The following is a 24,338-nucleotide window of genomic DNA, read 5'->3' on the forward strand; positions in this document are numbered from 1 at the left end:
AGATAAGCATATGGAGCAGAAGTCCATCAGTGGCTATATAGCCACAAGGTAGAGATAGGAACTCTCAGGCTGGGGCAAGGGATGCTCTGTATTCTTGGTGCTTGGAGGGGGGGCAACAGTGGGAGGACTTCTAGTGTCCTGGCCCCACTGGTGGACCTTCTGATGGCCCCTGGTATTTTTGGCCACTGTGTGACTGAGTGTTGGACTAGATGGACCATTGGCCTGATCCAACATTGGGTTCTCTTATGTTCTTATAGATTAGATAGATTAGATGGATGGATGGATGGATGGATGGATGGATAGATCTCCCCTCCATCCCTAAATATGCATTATTCAGGGATGGATCCGTTCACGAATCCCTGACTTTATTTGGAAGCAGACTGGCCTCATACAATTAAATTAACCAAAGACGCAAATCTTTACTTAACGATACAATGACCCAACATCCTTGGACAGAACCAGTCTTACAAATACCACCCTCTGTTTCCATCCTTGCATTGAAGCCACTGCTGCCAGATATTTAGCCACAGCAATACCAGGAAGAAGAGAAGAGATTGGATATATACCCCGCCCTTCACTACCCGAAGGAGTCTCAGAGCAGCTTACAAACTCCTTTCCCTTCCCCTCCCCACAACAGACACCCTGTGAGGTCGGTAGGGCTGAGAGAGCTCTTGACAGAAACTGCTCTTTTTCAAGAACAGAACTACAGCTTGCCCAAGGTCATCCCGCCAGGTGCAAGTGGAGGAGTGAGGAATCAAACCCGGTTCTCCCAGATTAGAGTCCACGCACTTAACCACTACACCAAACTGGCTAGCAAGAGACAATGTAATCTTGAACTCAGAGGGGCTCCAGGCCTCAGAAGTGAACGGATTACTTAACAGAAACTGCATTTCTAACCTACTATTTGATACTGAATCCTGCCACCGAATGAACAGACATCTCACCTGAGACAGAGGAAGTTGGCTGTGATGGCAAATAGGCTTTCGCCTGATGTTGCCGCCTGACCAGTGTTCCCTCTAAGGTAGCTCACCATTTTTTAGCCTCCGGCTCACAGATTTTTGACTCAGCTCAGGAAAGATGGCTCCAGAGCAAACTAATGTAGGCAGTAGCCAAATTGGCCACTCACAACTTTAATGCCAGGAGCTCACAAGGTAGAATGTTTGCTCACAGGACTCCACAGCTTAGAGGGAACATTGCGCCTGACACTGGGATTCAGAGGTTTACTGCCTCTGAACATGGAGGTTCCCTTTAGTCACCTTGACTATTAGTCACTGATAGACCTATCCTACATAAAGCTATAAGCTGTCTATGCCATGGCCATCATTACATCCTCTGGCAGCAAATTCCACATTTTAATCACTCTCTGTGTAAAGCAGTTTTCCGTTTGTCTGTCCCGAATCTACTGCCCATCAACTTCATTGGATGCCCCCGAGTTCTAGTATTTTGGGAAAGGTAAAAAAAATTACAGTGACCAGAACTACACACAGTATTCCAAAGGGGACCACACCACAGATTTATACACGGGCATTATAATATCATCCATTTAATTTTCAGTCCCCTTCCTGTAACATTCGATTTCAAAAGAAGGAACTTTACAAAAGTGAGGGGAATAGTTAAAAGAAAGCTGAAAGGAGAGCACAGGAGAGTCAAATGCCCTAGAGGATGCTTGGAGGACACTAACTGAAGCCTAGACAGAATGTACCAAGAATACAGTGCATCGCTTGCCCCAGACTGAGAGTTCCTATCTATACCTTGTGGCTAATAGCCACTGATGGACCTCTGCTCCATATGTTTATTTAACTCCCTCTTGAAGCCATCCATGCTTGTAGCCGCCACCACCTCCTGTGGCAGTGAATTACTTCATTTTACCTGTTCTAACCCAACTGCTCAGCAATTTCATGGAGTGCCCACGAGTTCTTGTATTGTGAGAAAGGGAGAAAAGTACTTCTTTCTCTACCTGCTCTATCCCATGCATAATCGTATAAACCTCGATCATGTCACCCCTCAGCCGTCGTTTCTCCAAGCTAAAGAGCCCTCCAAGTGTTTTAACCCTTCTTTATAGGGAAAGTGTTCCAACCCTTTTATCCTTCTAGTTGCCCTTTTCTGCACTTTTTCCAATGCTATAATATCCTTTTTGAGGTGTGGTGACCAGAACTGTAAACAGTACTCCAAATGAGGTCACACCATTGATTTATACAGGGGCATTATGATACTGGCTGATTTGTTTTTCAGTTCCCTTCCCAATAATCCCCAGCATAGCGTTGACCTTTTCTATTGCAGTCGCACTCTATCTAGACATTTTCATTGAGTTATCTACTACAACTCCAAGATCTCTCTCTCAGTCAGTCTCTGCTAGTTCGGACCCCATCAATGTGTACTTATAGTTAGGAGTTTTGGCTCCAATATGCATGACCTTGCACTTGGCCACATTGAACCCCTTTGCCATGTTGACGCCCACTCACCCATCCTTGACAGATTCCTTTGGAGTGCCTCACAATCCTCCCTGGTTCTTACCACCCTGAACACTTCGTGTCATCTACAAATTTAGCCACTTCACTGCTTACTTCCAACTCCAAATCATTAATAAACAAGTTAAAAAGCATAGGACCCAGTACTGATCCCTGTGGTACCCCACTGCTTACCACCCTCCACTGAGAAAATTGCCCATTTATACTCACTCTCTTCCTATTAATTAGCCACTTTCTGATTCACAAAAGGACTTGTGCTTTTATCCCGTGACTTGAGCTTACTTAGGAGTCTTTGATGAGGAACTTTATCAAAAGCTTTCTGGAAGTCAAGGTAAACAACAACTACTGGGTTCACCTTGTCCACATGTTTGTTCACTCCCTCAAAGAACACTAACAGGTTAGAGAGACAAGAGCTTCCCTTACAGAACCCATGATGAATCTTCCTCAATAGCTTTTGCTCATCAATGTGCCTACTAATTCTTTCCTTAATAACAGTTTCCACCAACTTACTTGGTATCGATGTCAGACTGACTGGCCTGTAATTTCCTGGATCTCTTTTAAAGATGGGAGTGACATTAGCTGCCTTCCAGTCCTCAGGAATGGAGGCAAATTTTAATGAAAGATTACATATTTTTGTCAGGAGATCCACAAGTTCACATTTGAGTTATTTCAGAACTCTTGGATGTATGCCATCCAGGCCTGGTGATTTATCAGTTTTTAAGTTGTCTATCAGTTGTAGAACCTCCTCTCTCATCACCTCAATCTGACTCAGGTCTTTCAACACCCCTCCCGAAGTCAGCGGTTCTGGAGTGGGCAAGCACTTCTCATCTTCCACAGTGAAGACAGAGGCAAAAAATGCATTCAGATTCTCAGCCATTTCCCTATCATCCTTCAGTACTCCTTTTACCCCTTGGTCATCAAAGGGCCACACTGCCTCCCTGGCTGGTTTCCTGCTTCTAATGAATCTGAAGAAAGTTTTATTGTTGGTCTTTATGTTTTTTGCTATATGCTCCTGATATTCCCTTTTTGCCTGCCTGATCACAGACTTGCATTTTATTTGCCACAGCCTGTGTTTCCTTTTCTCAAACTCATTGATACTAGCTTTCCACCGCTTAAAGGAATCCTTCTTACCTTTTACAGCTTCCATTACTTTATTTGTTAACCATGCATGCTTTTTTCTATTCCTATTTGTGCCTGCAGTATATATTTTTTCTGAGCTTCTAGGGTTGTAGTTTTAAATAGTCTCCAAGCTTCCCCAATGGTTTTGACCCTTTCTACTTTTCCGTGCAGTTTCCTCTTCACATCTCCCCTCATATCAGAGAAGTTACCCCTTTTAAAGTTAAAAGTGGTTGTGTCAGTCTTTTTGGGCAACTCCCTATTTATACAAATGTTAAACTCAATAACATTCTGGTCACTGTTCCTAAGTGGTGCAATCACTTTTACATCTCTCGCCAGGTATTCCATAGCACAGTTATTGAGAATGTCTAGAAACTCAATCTCTTTTTCCCAACTTGAACACATATTGACCCAAATCACCTATTACGACACAGTTATTTTGTCTACCCGCTATCTTTCCCAATGGTTTTAACCCTTTCTACTTTTCCTTTCAGTTTCTTCCTCACATATCCCCTCGTATCAGAGAATTTACCCCCTTTAAAGTTAAAAGTCTTTTTGGGCAACTCCTGATTTATACAAATGTTAAACTCAATAACATTATGGTCACTGTTCCCAAGTGGTGCAATCACTTTTACATCTATTTTTAAAAAGGGATCCAGAGAGGAACCAGGAAATTACAGGCCAGTTAACCTAACTTCTGTCCCAGGCAAACTACTAGAAACTGTAATCAAAAATAGAATAATTAGAAGAAGAAAATAGATTGGATTTATACCCTGCATTTCACTACCCAAAGGAGTATCAGAGCAGTTTACAATATCTTTCCCTTCCCCTCCACACAAAAGACACCCTGTGAGGTAGGTGGGGCTGAGAGAGTTCTTTCGAGGACTCCTCTTGAGGGAACAGCTCTGAGAGAACTTGTGACTGACCCAAGGTTATGCCAGCAGCTGCATGTGGAGGAGTGGGGAATCAAACCCAGTTCTCCCAGATTAGAGTCCACGCTCCTAACCACTACACCAACATGGCTCTCAGAGAGGAACAAAGCCTGCTGAGGGAAAATCACTATGGCTTCTGCAAAGGGAATTCCTACTTCATTAACCTTTTGGAGTTCTTTGAGAACGTGAACAAGCAGATAGACAACAGGGATCCAACACACATTATCTATTTGGACTTTAAAAAGGGGTCTGACAAGGTACCTCACACCAAAGACTCCTGAGTAAACTTAGCAGCCACGGAATAAGAGGAGGAGTGAAATGATAGGGAGCAAATAGTAGTAGGAAATCGGCGGTTCTCACAATGGAGTGAAGTAAGCAGCGGGGTCCCACAAGGAACAGTATTTGGGCCAGTACTATTTAATTTGTTCATAACTGATCCGGAACTAGGGGTGACTGGTGCAAAGGACAGCATTGTAGATGGATGGTGAAAACCAAGGATGATTGTGAAGAGCTCCAGGACAATCCCCACAAATTGAGTGATTGGCCAACAATGTAGCAAGTGAAGTTCGGTGTTGGTAAGGGTAAGGTGACGCACATCGGGTCAAAAATAAATAAATCCCAACTTCAAGGGCAGGCTAATGGGGTTTGAGCTTGCTGAGATTGAAAGGGGGAAAAAAATCTTGTGGTCATAGTAGATGTACACGACATGTGTACACACAACACGCCTCCGCTTCCTCCTCTGGGACTTGCAAAGGGGGGCAGCGGCCCAAGATCCTATTGTTGTGGTCTGTCCTTCCTTTGGGGGGGGGGCAGATGCCTGTGCACGCCCACTGAGCGGAACAACAGGACGGCAAGACTTCAGTAGCTGCCCATCAGTTACCAGGCTCAAAGGGGTGCTTGGTGTAGTGGTTAAGTGTGCGGACTCTAATCTGGGAGAACCGGGTTTGATTCCCCACCCCTCCACTTGCAGCTGCTGGATGACCTTGGGCAAGCCATAGTTCTGGCACAGCTGTTCTTGAAAAAGAGCAGTCTCTGTCAGAGCTCTCTCAGCCCCACCTCCTTCACAGGGTGTCTGTTGTGGGGAGGGGAAACATCTGTCCTTGACCTGTTTCCACCTGTCTATAGGTTGGGATTCATGACTGAAACAGTACAAATTGCCTAGGCTGACAATTCTGCTTAGTGTTGGATAAGGGCGATCTACTGCTGCTGCTATTGTTAGACCTGTCAGTGACATTTGATTCAGACAACAATGATATTTTTTTACCAAAGGAAAGGCAGAATCGGCTAGTTGGGACCTGATGTGGAGATACCCCAAGGCTCAGTCTTTACCATCACTGACTGAGATCATCATCAGCTTTGGAGCAGGTTGTCATCAATACAGCCAAGTGGGGTGTTGTGGTTAAAGCGCTGGACTAGGATCTGGGAGACCCAGGTTCAAATTCTCACTCCAGCATGGAAGCTTGCTGGGTGACCTTAGGCCAGTCACATGCTCTCAGCCTAACCCACCTCGCGAGGATAAAACAAAAGAAGAGGAGAACGACATAAGCCACTCTGGTTCCCCTCTGGTGAGAAAGGCAAGGGATAAAATGAAATAAATGCCATAAACAGCCGATCAAGTTAAGAGCTTGGTGGTGCTCTTGGATCCAGCCTTGTAAATGAAGAAGCAGGTTGGCGCTGTTCCTAGGTCCTGCTGACATCGCTCCAATGATCCATGCTGGCATAAACTACAGACTGGACTACTGTAACACGGTCTTCGTGGAGCTGCCTTTGAAGATGTCCGGGAAGCTTACAAGTGTTACAAAATGTGACAGGTAGGGGCTTGCTGCTCCGAACATGCAATTCCACTGCTATGTCAAGAGCTCTGATTACTTCTGGGCCCACTACTGGTTATTACCATAAAGCCCTCCATGATCTAGGGCTGTTATATTTATTCAACAGCATCTCCCAGTATGCTGAGGGGGGGGGGACACGCATGATTGCTCTCTTTAAGTATCTGAATGGCTGTCACTTAGAGGAGGGCAGGGAGCCGTTCCTGTTGGCAGCAGAGGACAGGACTCGCAAGAATGAGTTTAAATTAAGGCCGCAAGGTACTGGCTGGAACTTAGGAAAAACTTTTTTACAGTAAGAATTGTGCCGCAGTGGAATCAGCTGCCTAGGGAGGTGGTGAGCTACCTCTCCCTGTCAGTCTTTAAGCAGTGGCTGGACAGACATTGGTCAAGGATGCTCTACGCCAGTGATGGCGAACCTTTTAGAGACCGAGTGCCCAAACTGCGACCCAAAACCCACTTATTTACCGCAAAGTGCCAACACGGCAATTTAACCTGAATACTGAGGTTTTACTTTAGAAAAAACAACCCATACATTAACTTAAGATGATCCAAACAAAGTAAGGAAAGCAATCCCAAATGCTTTCATTTACTTAAAATTATTTGGTAGAGAATTCGACACTTTAATGATGGTCTGGGCCTGGCTGGGGCGATGGCACACGTGCCCACAGAGAGGGCTCTGAGTGCCACCTCTGGCACCCGTGCCATAGGTTCGCCACCACTGCTCTAGGCTGATCCTGCACTGAGCAGGGGGTTGGATGAGGTGGTCTGTAGGGTCCCTTCCAACTCTGTGATTCTATGATCCTTTATTCATTCTGTTTGTGGATCCTGTGTGCTTTAATTCGTAAGAGCTTTTAAATTCGTAACTTGTGTTCTTTAATCTGTTATTTCAGTTTTGTTAATTCCACTATTGCAATTTATGTCACAGCAACTTAGCTGCGGTATGGTTTGCCACTTTGCCACCAAAGACATATGGGAGGAGAGAAAGCACACACACACACACGGCCAAAGATCATCTTGAGTGAGCAGTACTGGGCTGGTAGGAGAGGTGTCAGGGGAGAATGGAGAAAGAACAAAGTCAAGAGGGTTGTCTGCACATTTCCAAAACTGCCTGTGCTAGAAGGTGCCTCACTATGGTGCAGCTCTAGTCCTTGTCTTGTGTTTCCTTCACCACCCCCACCCCCGCTTTCTTGGTCTGTTACCCACGGGGCCCTGGCTTCAACAGCAGTGGTCATAACTCGGGTTCCTAAAGATACGGCACCTTCAGACGTTGCCACAAGATAAATAGGGAGTTGCATGACAAATCAGAGATTCACAGCATGAGTTCAAAAGACACCAACCTCATCTCTATGCTTCTGGCAAAAAACCAAGAACTGAGACACGGCATCTCCCTTCCTGTTTCGCGGAGTGTACGTAACAGCTTTTTTCCTACCAAGAGGTGAGCCCGGGCCTCTTTTGGCTTCTCTCTCTTCGAGGGTTTTATCAGGGCTGGCATTAACGGGTTTAATGTCTTCCTCAGATTCGTTAGCTGCAGCCATTTTTGTTCTCCTTCTCTTGGTAGGGACATCAGACTCTTTCCTTGATTTCAAAGACTGAGAAATGTCTTCATCTGTGTAAATTTTATCCATTTCTTCCAATGACTTGACAGCAAGACCTGCTTCCTTCGCCACCTGAGGATTAAGAACAGGTCTGCCCCTAATATAAAAGAAGGTATACTTGGCTTTCCGTTCTTCCGCAGTCAAAGATAATGCATCTTTTGCTTGCTTCATGCCCATTTCCCACTGAGGACGCAGTTTTCCTGAAACAGGTTTTAACATCTGTGGGGTAACACAAAACCAATCAGTTACAAAAGGCCAAGAATTAAAGAAGAATCCCTACCATTATTACAGAGAATGTCATTGCATTCAAACATTCAAATGAATTCATTATAAGAAAGAAAATTGTTTTTAAGGAGAAACACAAGGCCCGAAGTGATGATTTGTAAAGAAACGTGGCACTGTTGAAAGAGTAATTCAGATTACATATCCCTTGTATCCAAAGGGGAAAAGTCAAAGAAGAAGGGTGAACTTCTATACAGAATTAGCACTGATTCTTGGGAATACTGAAGCAGATAAATATAGCATAATCCCGCCCCCCCAATACAATTTACCTTTATTTTCTCTGCTCTGGTAAGGGAATGCTTTGCACTTTCCTGGCACAGCTGCTCATATTGTTCTTCTCCTTTGAATGGCACAAGGCTCTTCTCAAACACCCAAGCTCGTTCTGGGGCGTCTCCGAAGAACTGTACATGATACTGGCGAAAGCTCTTCTTTTGACCTGAAAAATGCGGTAGATGTCCTTGCATAATACAAAAAAAACCTTACTAAATTATCATCCAAGCGTGATCACCTCTTGTTTGGCTTTCATACTATAGGGCGCTATTGCTAACATTCTCTTTGCTCTCTGACATGTAGGAGTCTGAGTGACACTTTAGTGACTAACATTTTACTCCAGCGTAAATTTCCACTGACCAACACTCTTCTGTCAGAGGCAGCAAAGTGAGTTCTAGTCCAGAAAAATTTATGTCGGCATGAAATCCCACTAGAATTTAAGGAGTCATTGGACTCTGCCGTAATGGACTAATTGGCTACCCCTTCCCTAGTATATTTTACATTTAAAAAAACTAGATTGTAGAACATGAAACACATATGTACTTTCTGTTGGAACCGAAAGATTCTACCCGAGTCCAGGGGGGATAAGATGGGATGGAAATGTTTTAAATAACATAAATATCCCTTTAGGATAGCACAGAAATGTTCTCACTTATAACTGGCATCCTTTGAAGAAGTGATGAGCTACCCCATGCCAGTCTGTTAGTTTTAAGGCTACACTGATGTCAAAATAAGACGCTGAGTAAACACTTTTTTAAAGGAGAATAGGGTAGTTAAAGGGCTCAAAGCACTCCCTGTTGTTGTGATCCGCCACCCCCACCCCGTTATAAGCCTTAGAAGACACTACCTCCTTTTTCCAAGAAAAGGGTATGTTTTGTCAACAGGCCATAATGCTGCTGGCAGGACTCCCACCCACAAATTAAGAAGCGACTATATCACCTGGTGATAAAAGGTGGTCCAGCGTGGTGTCGGACCAGGATCTGGAACACCCACACTGGAATCCCCACTTGTGCTGCGGGAAGCTACTCTCTTGTGGCCTAACCAGGGCCAGCTACTCTCTTGTGGCCTAACCAGGGCCGGATCACCCGCTAGGCGAACTACGCATTTGCCTAGAGCACCGGGACCTAGATGGAGCGCCGAACTGCACGGGGGAGGCACCAAAAGCCCGCGCGCCATTGCTGTTCTGCTCCTCTGGCTGCCAGCACTGCTGGGCAAGCTGGCGGAGGGCGCGGCAGCTGAGGAGGTGCAAGGCGAGGCGGAGTGGAGGGTCGAGTATGGATGGGTGTCAGCTAGCTGCCATGCTTTCTTTGTTTTCTGTCATCCCTGACTTTTGCGCAGCCGCACATGCTTGCTTTGCTTAGATACCGTGGGTAACATAAGGGAGGCGCTCTTTCCCCCGTGCGAACTGGTTCAGCCAGACAGCGTTATCAATATAACCTTGAAGGGAAGGGAGGGCTTGGATTCCACTACGGGTGTGAATATTTCTGCTCTCAAGGGGTTGGGGTGAGTCTCCCATTAATGACAATAAAACATAGCCTTTTCAGGAGAGTGTGTTTGGACCTGCTTGCCATTGACCCTGATAACGGGGCGCCGAGGCGACGAACCAGCGCGCCAAAATTGCCTCAGCTGTTGCCTGCCTGGCTCGCCTCCTGCCGCTGCCCACCATCCAACTGGCGTGGCTTCGACGGTGGCTCCTCCGCTCGCCTCGCCACTGGCTGCTCTTCCGCGGCTCGGCTCTGTGTGGGCCTGGCTCTCTGGGGGTCAGGCCTGCGAGGAGGACAAGGCGCGACGGCGAGAGGAGGGGAGGGGAGCCCCCCCCCGGCCACTCTTCCAGAAGGCCTACGAGGACAGGGGAGGGTTCGGACGGGGTTTGTGTGACCGCAGTCATCTCCCCCCCCCTTCCGGCGTTCCTTGCCTCATTCCTGTGAGAGGCGCCAGGGAAGCAGCCCCCCCCCGATGTCGCCCCCTCAGGGATTGGAGGGAGGCCCCTCAGCCTTGCCCGGACCGTGACCTCCTGGCACCGAAGCCAGCAAGTACCACCGGGCCCTCCTACAGCTCGGGGGGGGGGAGAAGAAAGGGCCCGCGCACCCCAGAGGAAAGCAGCCAAGGTGTGGCTCCTCTCCAGCCCCCACCTGGAGGTTGGCAACCCTGTAATTGGTGGGCGTGGGGGGGGGCACTAGAAGGTAGCCCCGCCTAGGGCGCAAAAAACCTCGGGCCGGCCCTGGGCCTAACCTATCTCACACAGCTGTTGCAAGGGTAAAATGGAGGAGAGGGGAACAATTTTGCAAGGAGAAAATGGGATACAAATGAAGTAAATGAACAGACTGAGGGGGAAAAACAGGGACAGGCCACATGCTACGGCTTTACGGTCAAAGTCATCATGAACGAGGTAACCTGCAAACTTTATTGTTTTGCAATATGCCTCTCTCCCAAAAGGGTTCAGATCAGCCATCTGGTCCTTAATATTTATTAAATCGGCCACCTGTTCCTTAATATTTATTTATTAAGATATTTACATTCTACCTTTCCTCATGGCTCAAGGAGGTTTTGTTTTTGTTTTGTTTTTTTTGTGACAATAACAGAAGCAAAACAAGTTGGTTTCCTGTAAGTCGTATTCTTCAAGAGGGCACCTGAATACAGTCACTCACAAATGGTCTACACCAAAGCAGAAGACCTTTGGAAAAACTGGAGGAAAACTGTACTAAGATAGCCGAGGTTCAAAGATGAGTTGTGTGCCACTCTGCCTCCTCCTGCTGAGAGCATCTGCCTTCACACTGTGTACACCTGGAAGGCATATTGCTGAAGACAGAATGTTAGGATGGACGCACCAAAGGCAATCGTCACGCTATGTTGCACAGGATATTAGTGCCTCCTTACTCGTTTATAGAGGATGTTGCCACCGCATTCTCTGTAGCGGCTACAACAGTGCAACAGCAGAGTCATGGAAGAAATAACCTTACTGCATTAAATACTTCAAAAGGCAACTGTTATATTCAGTTTCTGTGAACGTCCGAAAATCAGTGTCTTACAAGCTTTGCCTAATGGGCTCCCCAGCTTCACAGCACTGACTGTAGTCAGTACTACATTGTAGTGACTGTAATATTGGGAAATGGAGGGTACATCCTGTTTCACTTTGGAGCAGTCTGACACTGCAGAGATATGAAGATAGTCAGTGGCAGGAGAAACTGGGGGCACCGATGCTCTCAAATTGGACTGAAACAGCGGAGAAACTGGGGCTGAAGAAAGAATGAGTGAAGAATGAGTGAACAATTATGATCCCCCAGGCAAAGAAACTGGGGGCACTGATGCTTTCAAATTGGACTGAAACAGCGGAGAAACCAGGGCTGAAGAAAGAATGAGTGAACAATGAGTGAACAATTATGATCCCCCAGGCAGCGGATGCCATGAGACCAAACAGATGCTGAACACACTCCGGAGAGGATTGTGCATTTCGCAAGTAAGATGCTGTACACTGAACACAGTCCGGAGAGGATTGTGCATTTCGCAAGTAAGATCATGGAAAGAGCTCCATCATGAGGTAAGACTCACCCAGTAGCAGCAGCAGCAGCAAGAGCTGCTCCAGTGAACTGTACACACCAGCGGAAGCTGGGCAAATACACTCTGTGCCACAGCAGCCAACTGGTTTTCTAAGGCCACTGCTGTGTTCTTAAACCCTCAACTTTCCATATGCTTGTAGTGGGGGAGGGAATAAAGTGTGTGTGGGGGAAGTTGCTGGTCTCAGGGAAAAAGACGTAAGGGCAAAACTGTGGCTAAGTGAAGAAAGAAACCCAAAGGTTTAGCAGGCAGAAGATGAGAAGAGACATAAACGAGGGAAATTCTCTGGAGTACTGTCACAGAGCTGCTGACTATTGACACAGGGGTTAAGAGTGTCGAACTAGGATCTGGGAGATTCAGAAGCTTGCTGGGTGACCTTGGGTCAGTCACACCCGCCTCAGCCTAACCGACCTACCAGCGAGGATAAGATGGACGAAAGAGAACAATGTAAGCTGCTTTGGGTCCCCACTGGGCAAAAAAAGGGAAGAAAAGAAAAATGGGGCACAAATGCAGTAAATAAATAAACAAGCATGATTGTTATGGCAGTCGGCCAATCTTGCCAGCCTTTGTTTCTCTGAAAGCTTGAAAGACCCTAACTGGCAATCTAAGTACAATACAGTCCTCCAGACGTATAATCTGGCAGACGTTGTCCGTGGATCCTTTCAGGCTGATTTTGATGGCAAGTTGCAGATATACACACATGATGCTGGTCTAGGTAGAGAAGTTATACTAAGAAATAAAACATCTCCTTGGTATAAACTGATTAAAGTGGATCATCGCAGGGCACATTATCTGACTAAAATCTCTTTCATTAGCTTGTGTTCAGCCTTTACATCCCTTCCTTTCCAAACTATGCAAGCAGCAGTGCTTGAAGGCCGATATACTAAAACACCAGCAACTGAGCACCTTTTGTACATGCGGTGGCTCAGTCCCTGAAGACCTGTGTCATTACCTCCTGGATTGTCCACTTTATTCACTCCCAAGAAAGAAGTTTCTTGAAACAATCTTAGATAAACTGGGCCCTCGCTCCACATCCGGAAATTGTTTAACTTTACTTGCAGAAGTGGAGCCAGAGTATTCGTACAAGGTTGCACTCTTTGCCCTAGCGGCAAAGAAAATCTGCATCAAATTGACTAAATCCTCTCCAGCTAAATAGCCAGGGCTATGTCAAGGTATTTAGGGTCCTTTTTAGTAACCTTACCCCAAACCATATTTTATTTTGTATGTTCTAATTTTTATCTTATATTAAGCATTTTTATGCCAGACATATATATATTTTTACTTCCTGTGTTTTAATGCAGATCCTATTCTGCATTTTATAACTTTTATTGTATTGTATTTGTAATGGCCATTGGCCACATGCAATAAATCGAACTGAACTGAACTGTATGGCAGTCAGAAGAGAACTGAGCGGAAAGACACTCCTTCCTCCCCCTCAAGACACATGTGCAGAGATAACACCATTTCCTTTGAATGCCTATTCTTTGGCTGCAGCACCAGAACTTTCTGAAGCTGTCTTCTGCACTTGATGCAGAACTCAAATGTGGGACCGCATACAGATTATGAAAGCTCTGACTTATGAAAGCTCTGACTTTTGAAAGCTCGTACACTGGAAATCTTGTTGGTTTCTACGATGCTACTAGACTCGAATCTAGCTGTTCTGTTGCAGACCAATATGGCTACCCTCTGAAACTAAAATAACCTAGTGTCAGGAACTACATGCAGGCATAGCAACAGAAGCAATACATCTACTGCAATGAGTGATAGGTTCTTTTAAGTTTCTACTAGGGATGGACACAAACTGGGAAAATGTGGTTCTGTTTGGGGTTCGTGGCTGAACCACGAACCAAACGGGTTGCTCGCAGACCGAACCAGTTCCTGGTTTCGCAAACCCCGTTGAAAGGGACCACAGTCCATTTAAGAGAGGTTTGCTGAAAACCCGAAAACAGCTGAGCGGTGGGGACCAGCTTGCTCCCCACTGCTCAGCTGTCTCTGCGGCTTTTGCAGGGAACAGAAAACAGGGGTTTAACAGGGACTCAGAGTCCCTTTAAACCCCTGTTTTCTGCTCCATCCATGAATCACCACAAACCGCTTTAAAAGTCCATGGACTTGTGTTCACAAACAACGAACTGGGCAAAATTCATGATGAATTTTGCTTCAAGGTGCAGTTTGTGCTCATCTCTATTCACCGCCACAATCTGAGACCAATTGTACACAATTAAATGGCATATTACAAGGGTTAATAATAATCCACTCAAATTACTACATTATTTGCATAAACACTACTCACCATACAGTATAGTTTTAGCTACTTATCTGTGCTTGAATGTAACCCAACAATTTGCATAACATTTTTGTACACTTCAACAGAAGCCAGTCAAACAAGAGGAATCAGCTTACTTGATTTTTTTTTTTGTCTTGATAAGTCTCTGGACCCAGCACAGCAACAACAGTGAATTTCAAACTACAAAAAAACCCAAACAGGCATACCATTTATTTTCGTGAAGTTATGAAGGATAGGATCTGTTGTCACCATACACGGCCACCATGGATAGCCAGATACTTTGGACCACACCAAGGCTCCTACATTGTACTTCAGCATATGAATTCTGTCATCTTTTCCAGCAACAGCAGTAGAATCATCCTCAGACACAATCTTTAAAAAGAAAAAAAGCAAACAAGACAGAGCTTAACAAAAGGAAGCAACCCAAATAACAGTTTTTCTGTTGATTATTAGATTGCACATGAAAGTGTGTTTTAATACACTAAACTGCTTAGTTCAAATCAAACTGTTCGCAGAACAATCTTTAGCCCTCTGCAGAGCCACAGGTACCAAAACCAGGCCTCAAAGTACGTTCGGTATTCCCCCCACCCCCCGTAATGTGGGTTTCCCAGAAAAATTAGGATGAGAAACTGTTCTAGAAAGCCTTCTAGAAAATCACATGATACCCTAAATACAGTGTGGTCTGATTTAGCCTATTTATATCAGCTTACGTTTTGTTAATTTTATGTCCCAACAAAAACAAATACTTACATCAAAGAATCAAGTGGGGTTTAAATGGTATATATTCAAGCCCTTGTGTGGAATTATTTTATTACCTGAATGTGTCGAAATTTAAAGGCAGTATGTACCTCTACTATGACGTTTAGATTTAATAAAAGAAAGGATGGCAGTAAAAACTGTTAACACATCCGCTTTAGCACACCCAAAGTGCATGATACTCAGTGGATGAGCTTGTCCACTCCCCCATCAAGGGAGGTCACTGGAGCATCTCAGTTTCACTTCCACTATCCACAGCATCACTTGCATTCCTTGTTTGTTCTACATCAGATTGGGGATTACAACGTCCCTTCCACCTTGTGGGTACAGGCATAAATATTAGAATTTTAGCCTTGCATTTGATCTGACTTGCACAGCCCCATTGGGGGAATGCATAACTTTTTGATAGACAGACAGATAAATAGATAGATGATTGATAGACAGGCAGGCAGGCAGTATTTGTGGTTTTACCACCCTACTCTGTTTAAAAATCAACAACACATAGGCAGACGCTCTCGTGCATCTCCTAGGGATAATCATTTGAAACATGAATTCTTACTGCCAAGATAGCCACACAGTGTACTGGCAGGGGCATTTGTTCATTGGTATCAATTTTATGACATACTGAATCTTTAGAAATGGAACGTTTTTTACCACCCACATCATTGGTATGTTTTTCTTCATGGCTATGTTTGAATTATTTCGTACTTGGGTGCAGGTGAAATATCTTACACAGAGATGAATATTCACCTGATCTCTCAAGAGTAGTGATCACCCATCCCCCCACGGAAGTCACATGTGAATTAACTTCTTTTTTTTAAACCAATAGTTGGGTGTGGCATGACACTTCTCTTTGTAGAAGTCATGCTGATTTCCCCTCAGCAAGCTTTGCAATAAGTCTATGTCTCACAATTATTTCTTCTAATTTATCTGGAACACATGTTAGGCTGCATGGCCTGTAAGTTCCTAGATTCCTCCTTGACTGCTTTTGCAAACTTTAGCATCAAGTTACATCCACTTATTAGTGAATCAACAATTTCACCTTTGAGATTCTTGTGAAGATTGGGTGCATGCCATCTGGACCCATTTATCCATTTTTAACTGGCCTAGTAGTGCTAGGAGGAAGGAACAAGGAAGGACACTAGGGGCGTGCGCTCAGTATATACCGAACCAAATAAATACCCCCCAAATACCTTATCTGTATTTTTTATGTATTCGGCTACTGAAGCAGCCCCACCTGAATAAAAGATGATATTACAAATCTTTTATTTGGACGTGGCTACTTGCCGAGTCTTGCTACTGCTTCGGCATGACTTGGCAAGTTCAGAGGGCATTTGAAGTTAATGGGCCAGAGCACTATTTAGTAGGGCCTCTGGCCATGAGCAATTTGTGCTGGCAACCTCGTTCATAGAACCAGAAGCTCTGCACCTTGAACACCACTGACCTAAGACTGGACTCTGTCATCCGCTTTGGCTCATCACTAAGTATCTTCTGGTCTACTTGTATAGGCTCTTTGGAGTTGACAGGATATTCAACGCTGTGGGCTTCCTAGATGTACTGAAGAGGGTTGCTAACTGGAGTAGGGTACTTGGTGAAAGTACATTTCTCTACAGGTGGGAGCTCCAAGATATGGAGGCGGGAGTTCTAAAACATGGATACTGAGACATAACAAAAGCTCAATGCTTATCTAACCATCGTCCCATCCAGAGAGATAAGGGGATGTGGGCAGCCTGGTTCTTACATTCACTGCTGGTGGACATGCCCTGTTATGGTGCAATATTGGACCCCTATTCTTAAACTGATTTATTACATTACTGGGCACAATTTCCTATGATGCCAGAACTTTTCTTGCTTAATTTATGGAAGGGGATAGATGTTCCTGCTGTCAGGAAATATCTCATTTCTTATATGTCGGTGGCAGCCAAGACTTTAGTGGCTAGGCATTGGAAAAATAGTAAACCACCCTCATCAATTATGTGGTTTAATAAATTATGGGAATACCTGGTCATGGACAAAATATCAGAAGTTATATCCTTGGCAGAGAATCCAGAGTTCCATTCAGATTTTTTGAAACTCTGGTTTCCCTTTCTTGAATATATGAAAAGACATAGTAAGCTGAAAAAGGCACTTCCAAATAATTTGAAAGTTACAGCTATATATTGAATAGCTGTTTGGTTTTATGGCTCTTGTGTTTTTTGTGTTTTTAATTATGTTTTTATTGTAGTGGTTTCCTAATAGTATGTGCTACTGTAAATCGTTGCTATATTATATAAATAAAAGTTATTTATTTTTTAAAAAATATTGTACAATATTCCTAATGTTCAAGTCTTCCTCTGTGAAAAGCCTACCTTCCCCCAGCCACAGAAGAGTATCCTCAGCATGAGAAGATATCAGTTCATTGTTTAAGGAAGGGGCCCTATCTAAGGGATCATTTCCACCCTCCTCAGCCAACCAAGACACTCCATCTCCATGACAGCAGTTACCTGTCTGTCTCTCTGTTTCTCTAAGTCAGCAACACTACTAGCCTTAAGGGAATGAACCTGTTCCCTGAGAGCTAGGAGCTTCATGCCTCAAACACACTCCTGCTCTTGTCCAGCAGACGGCCACTCATACAAGCAGCATTGTCTGGAAAACAATGGACAGCCTCCACACCCCTGGCTAGCTTGTTATCTTTCATGACAGATTTGGTTGTTTCAAGCTGTTAAGGTTTGCAACAGGGAAAAGCACCTGAAACTATGCAAACTACATGTACCAAGGACTTCCTCAACCGAGGCATTGAATTCATGTGCCCTTTTTCAAGAAGATCTGCACAGGTGCAAAGCACACCAATCTGACTTACAGAGACAGCAGCAAAATAATAAACTTTGCTGTGTATACCGTAGATATGTAAAACATGAACTGGATCCAGAGCAGTGCCAACAGACTGATGTTGGCAGAATGGAATTTCCCTGCTTTCTCCTTACTTCAGCCCACTAATCTCCCCTCGAAATTCTGCTCCTGGGAATCAAGGGGCCATCAAAAACAGCATGAGCAATCTAGCGGGAAGGGGGATTCAGCGTAAGAACATAACAAGAGCCCTGTTAGATCAGGCCAATAGTCCATCTAGTCCAGCATCCTGTCTCACACAGAAGCCAACCAGTTCCTCTGGAGGGCCGACAACAGGGCAGAGAGGCCGAGGTTTGTATGTGGCCTGCTTGTCCTGGTCCAGTGCCAGGCTCATAATCACTGAGAGCCAGTTTGGTGCAGTGGTTAAGTGCAGCGGACTCTAATCTGGAGAACCGGGTTTGACTCCCCACTCCTCCACATGCAGCCAGCTGGGTGACCTTTATCAGTCACGGTTTTCTCAGAGCTGTTCTCTCAAGAGCAGTTCTCTCAGCCGCTCTGAGACTCTGAGTGAAGGACGGGGCCACCAGACAGCACAGTAAGCCCACCCCAGGAGTCTCCACTCTGCCAAAGGAGACCCAGACCCACATAGTCAAAGAATCACCACCAAGGAGAGGAGGGAGACTGGTGGCAGTAGCTATAGGAAGGAGCCAGCTCCCAGACTTTTCTCCACAGGCTTTCAGGCCAAGAGAGGCCATGACATCATTAGCTGGCACCGTGACACTGTTCGAGAAGAAGCCCCAACAAACCCAACCAAGGTGGAACAACCCAGCCCAGCAGAGTAACCAGAAACAGCCCACAGCCATCGCACTGGGACTAGCAGGCTGGAGGACTCAGGTGGGAGATGGATACAAGCAGGTCCGTAGCCAAGATTTTTTAATTTGGGAGGGCCTTTTAAAAATTTGGGAGGCATTGAAATTCTCGTGCGGCCCCCAGTTCTCCCCCAAAGCATTTAAAGGGTCCCCTTTGAGAAATGTGGGCCCCCGCACGTGCGCCTGTACTCCAAGCTGTGAAGTTGCCTCCGCTTCTCTCTCTCAAAGCATTTGAACTTTAAATGCTTTTGGGGGGGGGAAGTGGGGGCTACATGCCTGCACTCCAAGCCATGAATTTGCAGCTTGGAGTGCAAGCGTGTGCAGCCACCCCCTGCTTCTCCCCAAAAGTTGTGGGGCCCTGGGAGGAAGTCAGGGGCAGGCCCTGAGAGGCCCCACCGTAGCTATGGTCATGGGTACAAGCAGACTGGGGGCATGGCAGAGGGATAGATGCCCAACCTACACCAGAAGTCAGGCAACCAAGGAGAGGGACGGCATGGGAAGATGGATAGATAGGTGGCCGCCAGGCTGGGGAAGTCACACCTTCTCTTGGAAGGAGTGGAGGAATAACCGGGGGAGGACTGGATGGCTGCCTGGGATGGGGAGGGGTACTGGTGAGATCAGAATTCTGACAGCACCTCCTCCTATCACGTGCCTGTGGTGTCACACAAATTTGCTGTCACACGCTTACAGCTTGGTACGTCCACGTTACTGCTTGGGGGTTAAAAGTAAGTCCCAAGGCTTGAAAGTTACTGAATCATACCATATCAGGTAATATGCTGAATGTAGAGATGTAAAATTTCCAGAAACACTGAATCCATGGAAGAGGCAATTTCAAGAAAAGAAATTGGGGGAGGGGCCCCCTGAAACATGCAATATTTACTTTCATATCAAGCTTATCTTATTTTAACGCTTTAACTATATACATGATTTATAACACAGGATATAAAATTGTAGTATTTGGTATAAAATTTTAAAAAATATAAATGCCTTAGAGTGCCATCCTAACCAGTTACATGCATAGAATTCAATGGAAGTAGAGTGAAGCTTAAGATCGCATTATTGGTCTTCTACATAGAACTGCAAAGAATGTAGCAAACTGCTGTGTACCATGCAACTATAGTTATGTGCATCGGTTTTGCCATCTGAGGGGTAAGAATACAAATTTAAAATAGAAAACACAAATGTGTGTATTGCAAAAGTACAGTATTCGGACAGAAACAACCTCATACCGAATTATCATTCTTTCGCGTTCTTACATAAAAATCTTCATGCTATGTCTTTAAAAGGATTTCACTCATTTTGATAGTGTTTCACAGGAAGTTTTTTTTCTACGTGCTCCCCCCAAATTTCCAAGTCCTATAAACAAACCTATATTACACACCAGAATACTACCAAAGATTCATAGTCTGAGAGAAATAGATGACACATTATTAAACTAGGTACAGATTCAACTACAGATGAAAAAACTATTCAACATTGCTAGCAACAAAGACTCAAAATGCAAGAATGGCTAACAGGTGATCTGCAACTGACCAGCAGATCTTCCCACAGAAAGAGACCATGCAGAGAAACCAAAGGATGAATCCATGCATATATGCACATGGAAAAGACTTAATAGCACACTAATTCCGAAAGGTGACGTGATCATTTTATAACGAGATCCACAATGATCTGATATGTTTTTACATTCAGGTGCTTGCACAAGTGAGATTTTTACTGTTTCATACTCTGAACAGAAATATGAAATTGCATCTGCATTAGGATGATCAAGTAAAGAAATACATGGTGAAAATGTTTTCTTCCAACTTCACTTAGCTCCAGAGATGGCCCCATACCTTGACTTGGTGGTTCTGGCCACTTGGATCCACGCCACAGTAATACTGAGACTAGACTATTGTAAAGCACCCTACATGGGTCTTTCCTTGAAGTCAGACCAGAGACTTTGGTTAGTCCAAAATGCCACAACATTTTCAGGAACTAGGCATAGCATGCATATCACGCCCATTCTCCGATCACTCCCTTGCCTGCTCATCAGTTACCAGGTCCAGTTCAAGGTGGTGGCATTCACATACAAGTGAAGCGCTCCATCCTCATCTCTCCAGAACCACCTCTCCTCCTATGCTCCACCATGACTGACTGGCTCATCTGAGTGAGGCCTTCTGCAGGTGCTGCTTTGCAAATGGGCAAGATCCACAACATGCACATGCATGCTCTGTTGTGGACTTGGAACGGCCTGCCATGAGGAGGCCAGAAAGGCTCCCACTCTTCAGTCATTCCACAACCTCTGTAAAACAGAATTGTTCAGGAGGACCTTTTTATTAAAGTAATGGTGGTGGAAAGTACCGTCAGCTCGCAGCCAACTTGTGGCAATGCCGTAGGGCAGTGATGGCGAACCTTTCAGAGACGGAGTGCCCAAACTGGGACCCAAAACCCATGTATTTATCGCAAAGGGCCAACAGGGCAATTTAACCTGAATACTGAGATTTTACTTTAGAAAAAACAACTCATACATTAACTTAAGATGATCCAAACAAAGTAAGGAAAGCAATCCCAGATGCTTTCATTTACTTAAAATTATTTGGCAGAGAATTCGACACTTTAATGATGGTCTGGGCCTGGCTGGGGCGATGGCACCCGTGCCCACAGAGAGGGCTCTGAGTGCCACCTCTGGCACCCGTGCCATAGGTTCGCCACCACTGCCGTAGGGTTTTCAAGGCAAGAAACAGACAGAGGTGGTTTGCTCAACCCTTGAAGTAACACATGAAGCTGCATCATGCTGAATCAGACCATCAGTCCATCAAGGTCAGTGTTGTCTACTCAGACTGGCAGCGGATCTCCAGGGTCTCAAACACTAGTCTTTCACATCACCTTCACATCTCTAGTTACGCCTAAGTCCACTAAACTCGGTGGGCTTAGAAGGGTACATCTCTGCTTAGGATGGCACTGTTAGTCTCTTCTCAAAAACTGAACAAGTTAAAGAGATTGAGCCACGGCCCCTTCCCATGACCTCCTGGGTGGACTCCCCCTCCAAATACTAACCAGGACTGACCCTGCTTAATCTCCCTGATGAGATCAGCCTGAGCCATCCAGGCCAGGGCATTATACCAGATTATAACAGGATGGTTTAAAAGTAGGAATGGGATTGTGGACTATACTACTGTGTGATGCTGGGAAAGACTGAAGGTCAAAGAAAAGAAGAAGGGGACGGCAAAGGATGAGATGGTTAGACAGTGTTACCGATGCAACGGACATGAAATTAAGCAAACTTCGGAGCACGACGGAAGACAGGAGGGCCTGGTGTGATGTGGTCCATGGGGTCGCGAAGAGTCGGACTCAACTGTGCAACTGAACAACAACAACATAGTATATATTACCTGTTCGCAGTATGTATCGTCTTGCGCTCTCTACGTTGTTTTCTACTTATGGAATACCATTTTCTTCACTGTTTAACATATAATGGAATGATCCTTGTGCATGCAAGTGTACAGCTCTAATTCCCACACACACACTTGTCTAATACTCAATCCTTTGTTTCAGATTTCTATATCACATCACGGACAGAGAATTCAGAGAAGGTCACACGAACACATGAAGCTGCCTTCTACTGAATCTGGCTATCCGTCCATCAAGATCAATATTGGCTACTCAGACTGGCGGTAGTTGTCCAGGGTCTCAGGTGGAGGTCTTTCACGTCACTTCCCACCTGATCTTTTTAACTATAGAGCAGGGGTGTCCAAACTATGGGTTGGGAGCCGCACACGGCTCTTTCACACATATTGTGCGGCTCCTGGCAGAGCAGCTGGAGAAGCTAAACATCATTAGCAAACAAATATCATTGGGCAAATAAATATCATTACGAATATCTGCTTTTACTATTATTTTGGCAGTCTCGTTTAATGAGCCGCTCCGGCGGGAGGGTGGGATAAAAATCAAATAAATAAATAAAATAAAAAACAAATCTGCATATTTCCCAGTAAAAAAGTGTAATATTTGTTCATGTCTTGTGGCTCTCAAACATCTGACATTTATTCTACGTGGCTCTTATGTTAAGCAAGTTTGGCCACCCCTGCTATAGAGGCCAGGAATTGAACCTGGGACCTTCTTCATGCCAAGAGAGGCTTTCCCGCTGAGCCACAGAGATTCCCATGACATTGCTTATCCTATGGACTGCACTGATCTACAGTGTAATCCACCTTGAGTCTCCGTGAGAAAGGAGGACTACAAATAATGTAAAATCCTTTGGTAGACAGCAAAAATAATTTATGATAGAAACAAAAACTACAGATAAGAAAATTTCTTGAATACATACAAAGCATACTAGTAGAAATGAGAGGCGGAGTTTGCTATCAGTTGGAGAAAGCCAACCCCACCCCTGCATCCCCATTACACACGCACAAATACGTTCTCCTGTACGAGGAGGAAGAGCTCAGCTCCTCCACAAATGCATCGTTTTCCAACGGGGAGGCTGAACATTGTACTTGACGCTCTCATGAAAGCACCATTTGAACCTCTCAGAGCGGTGGGACTGAAATGGCTGAGGATGAAAACATTGTTCCTAGTTGCCATCACCTCTGACGCTCTCATGAAAGCACCATTTGAACCTCTCAGAGCGGTGGGACTGAAATGGCTGAGGATGAAAACATTGTTCCTAGTTGCCATCACCTCAGCACGGAGAGTGTCCGAGCTCGGAGCATTGTCAGTGAAGTCCTCTTTGTGCGTGTTCCACAAGGACAAGGCGGTGCTCTGCTTTCACCGATCACAAGAAATATGCTTACCTACATTTTGTCCTCATCCCAAGCATCCTAAGGAACTTCTCTGGCATACCTTAGATGTGAAAAGAGCCCTCAAAATATACATTGCAAGGACGGAATCTTGGAGAAAGACTGAGTCCATGTTCATCGGCATTTCTCCTCCACGCAAGGGAGAAAAGATGTCCAGGTCTACGATCAGTTTGGTTCTGAAATCCTGCATCGTAGAGGCGCACCGGGCTTCGGGACACGAGGTTCCCAGCGGCATCACGGCACATTCGCTGAGAAGTGCAGCGACCAACGCAGCTTTTTCTAACAGAGCTTCAGTGGAGGAAGTCTGTAAAGCGGCTACGTGGTCCTCCATTTCTACCTTTACAAGGCACTATAAGATCAACACAGTGGCATCTGCAGATGCAGCATTCAGGAGAAGAGTTCTTCAGCACGCCGTGGCATTGGAGGAAGATGACGACCCACCCAAATGAGGGACACTGCTCGGGGAGGTCCCATGGAGATGTCCTCCACCTCAGAGGGAGAACGACCATTGGTAACTTACCGTGAAGGGTCCTTCTCCTCTGAGGACAGGAGGACATCTCGGCCCTCCCACTGTCATCTTTCTCTGTTTTCTCTTCTTTTGTGCTGACTCTTCTTTCGCTTCTTATTATTATTCTCACTCTGGGGTTTTTCTATCCTACAGAGTTGGATTGTTATTTGTTGATGTTAATGTTCAAAGTTATATTTTATAGGGCAAGGCCAGTTATTTCAGGCTACAGGCACTGCTTTCGGAGTCCCAGAACTGAAGATGGGCTAT

At 45.2% G+C, this 24,338-nt stretch overlaps 1 protein-coding gene across 1 annotated transcript in view; it reads right to left on the reverse strand.

The window, feature by feature from the left end:
* WHSC1 (Wolf-Hirschhorn syndrome candidate 1) overlaps positions 1 to 24,338 on the reverse strand; it is a 115,448-nt gene that overhangs the window by 70,525 nt on the left and 20,585 nt on the right. The window contains exons 2-4 of the mRNA XM_015424916.1: positions 14,538 to 14,703; positions 8,492 to 8,658; positions 7,683 to 8,159 (exon numbers count right to left, since the gene is read on the reverse strand). Of these exons, the coding sequence (XP_015280402.1) occupies positions 7,683 to 8,159; positions 8,492 to 8,658; positions 14,538 to 14,703 (810 nt within the window). The remainder of the gene's footprint in view (positions 1 to 7,682; positions 8,160 to 8,491; positions 8,659 to 14,537; positions 14,704 to 24,338) is intronic.

This window comes from Gekko japonicus, unplaced genomic scaffold, assembly GCF_001447785.1.
Source record: "Gekko japonicus isolate JY-2015 unplaced genomic scaffold, Gekko_japonicus_V1.1 scaffold1478, whole genome shotgun sequence".
Taxonomy (NCBI): domain Eukaryota; kingdom Metazoa; phylum Chordata; class Lepidosauria; order Squamata; family Gekkonidae; genus Gekko; species Gekko japonicus.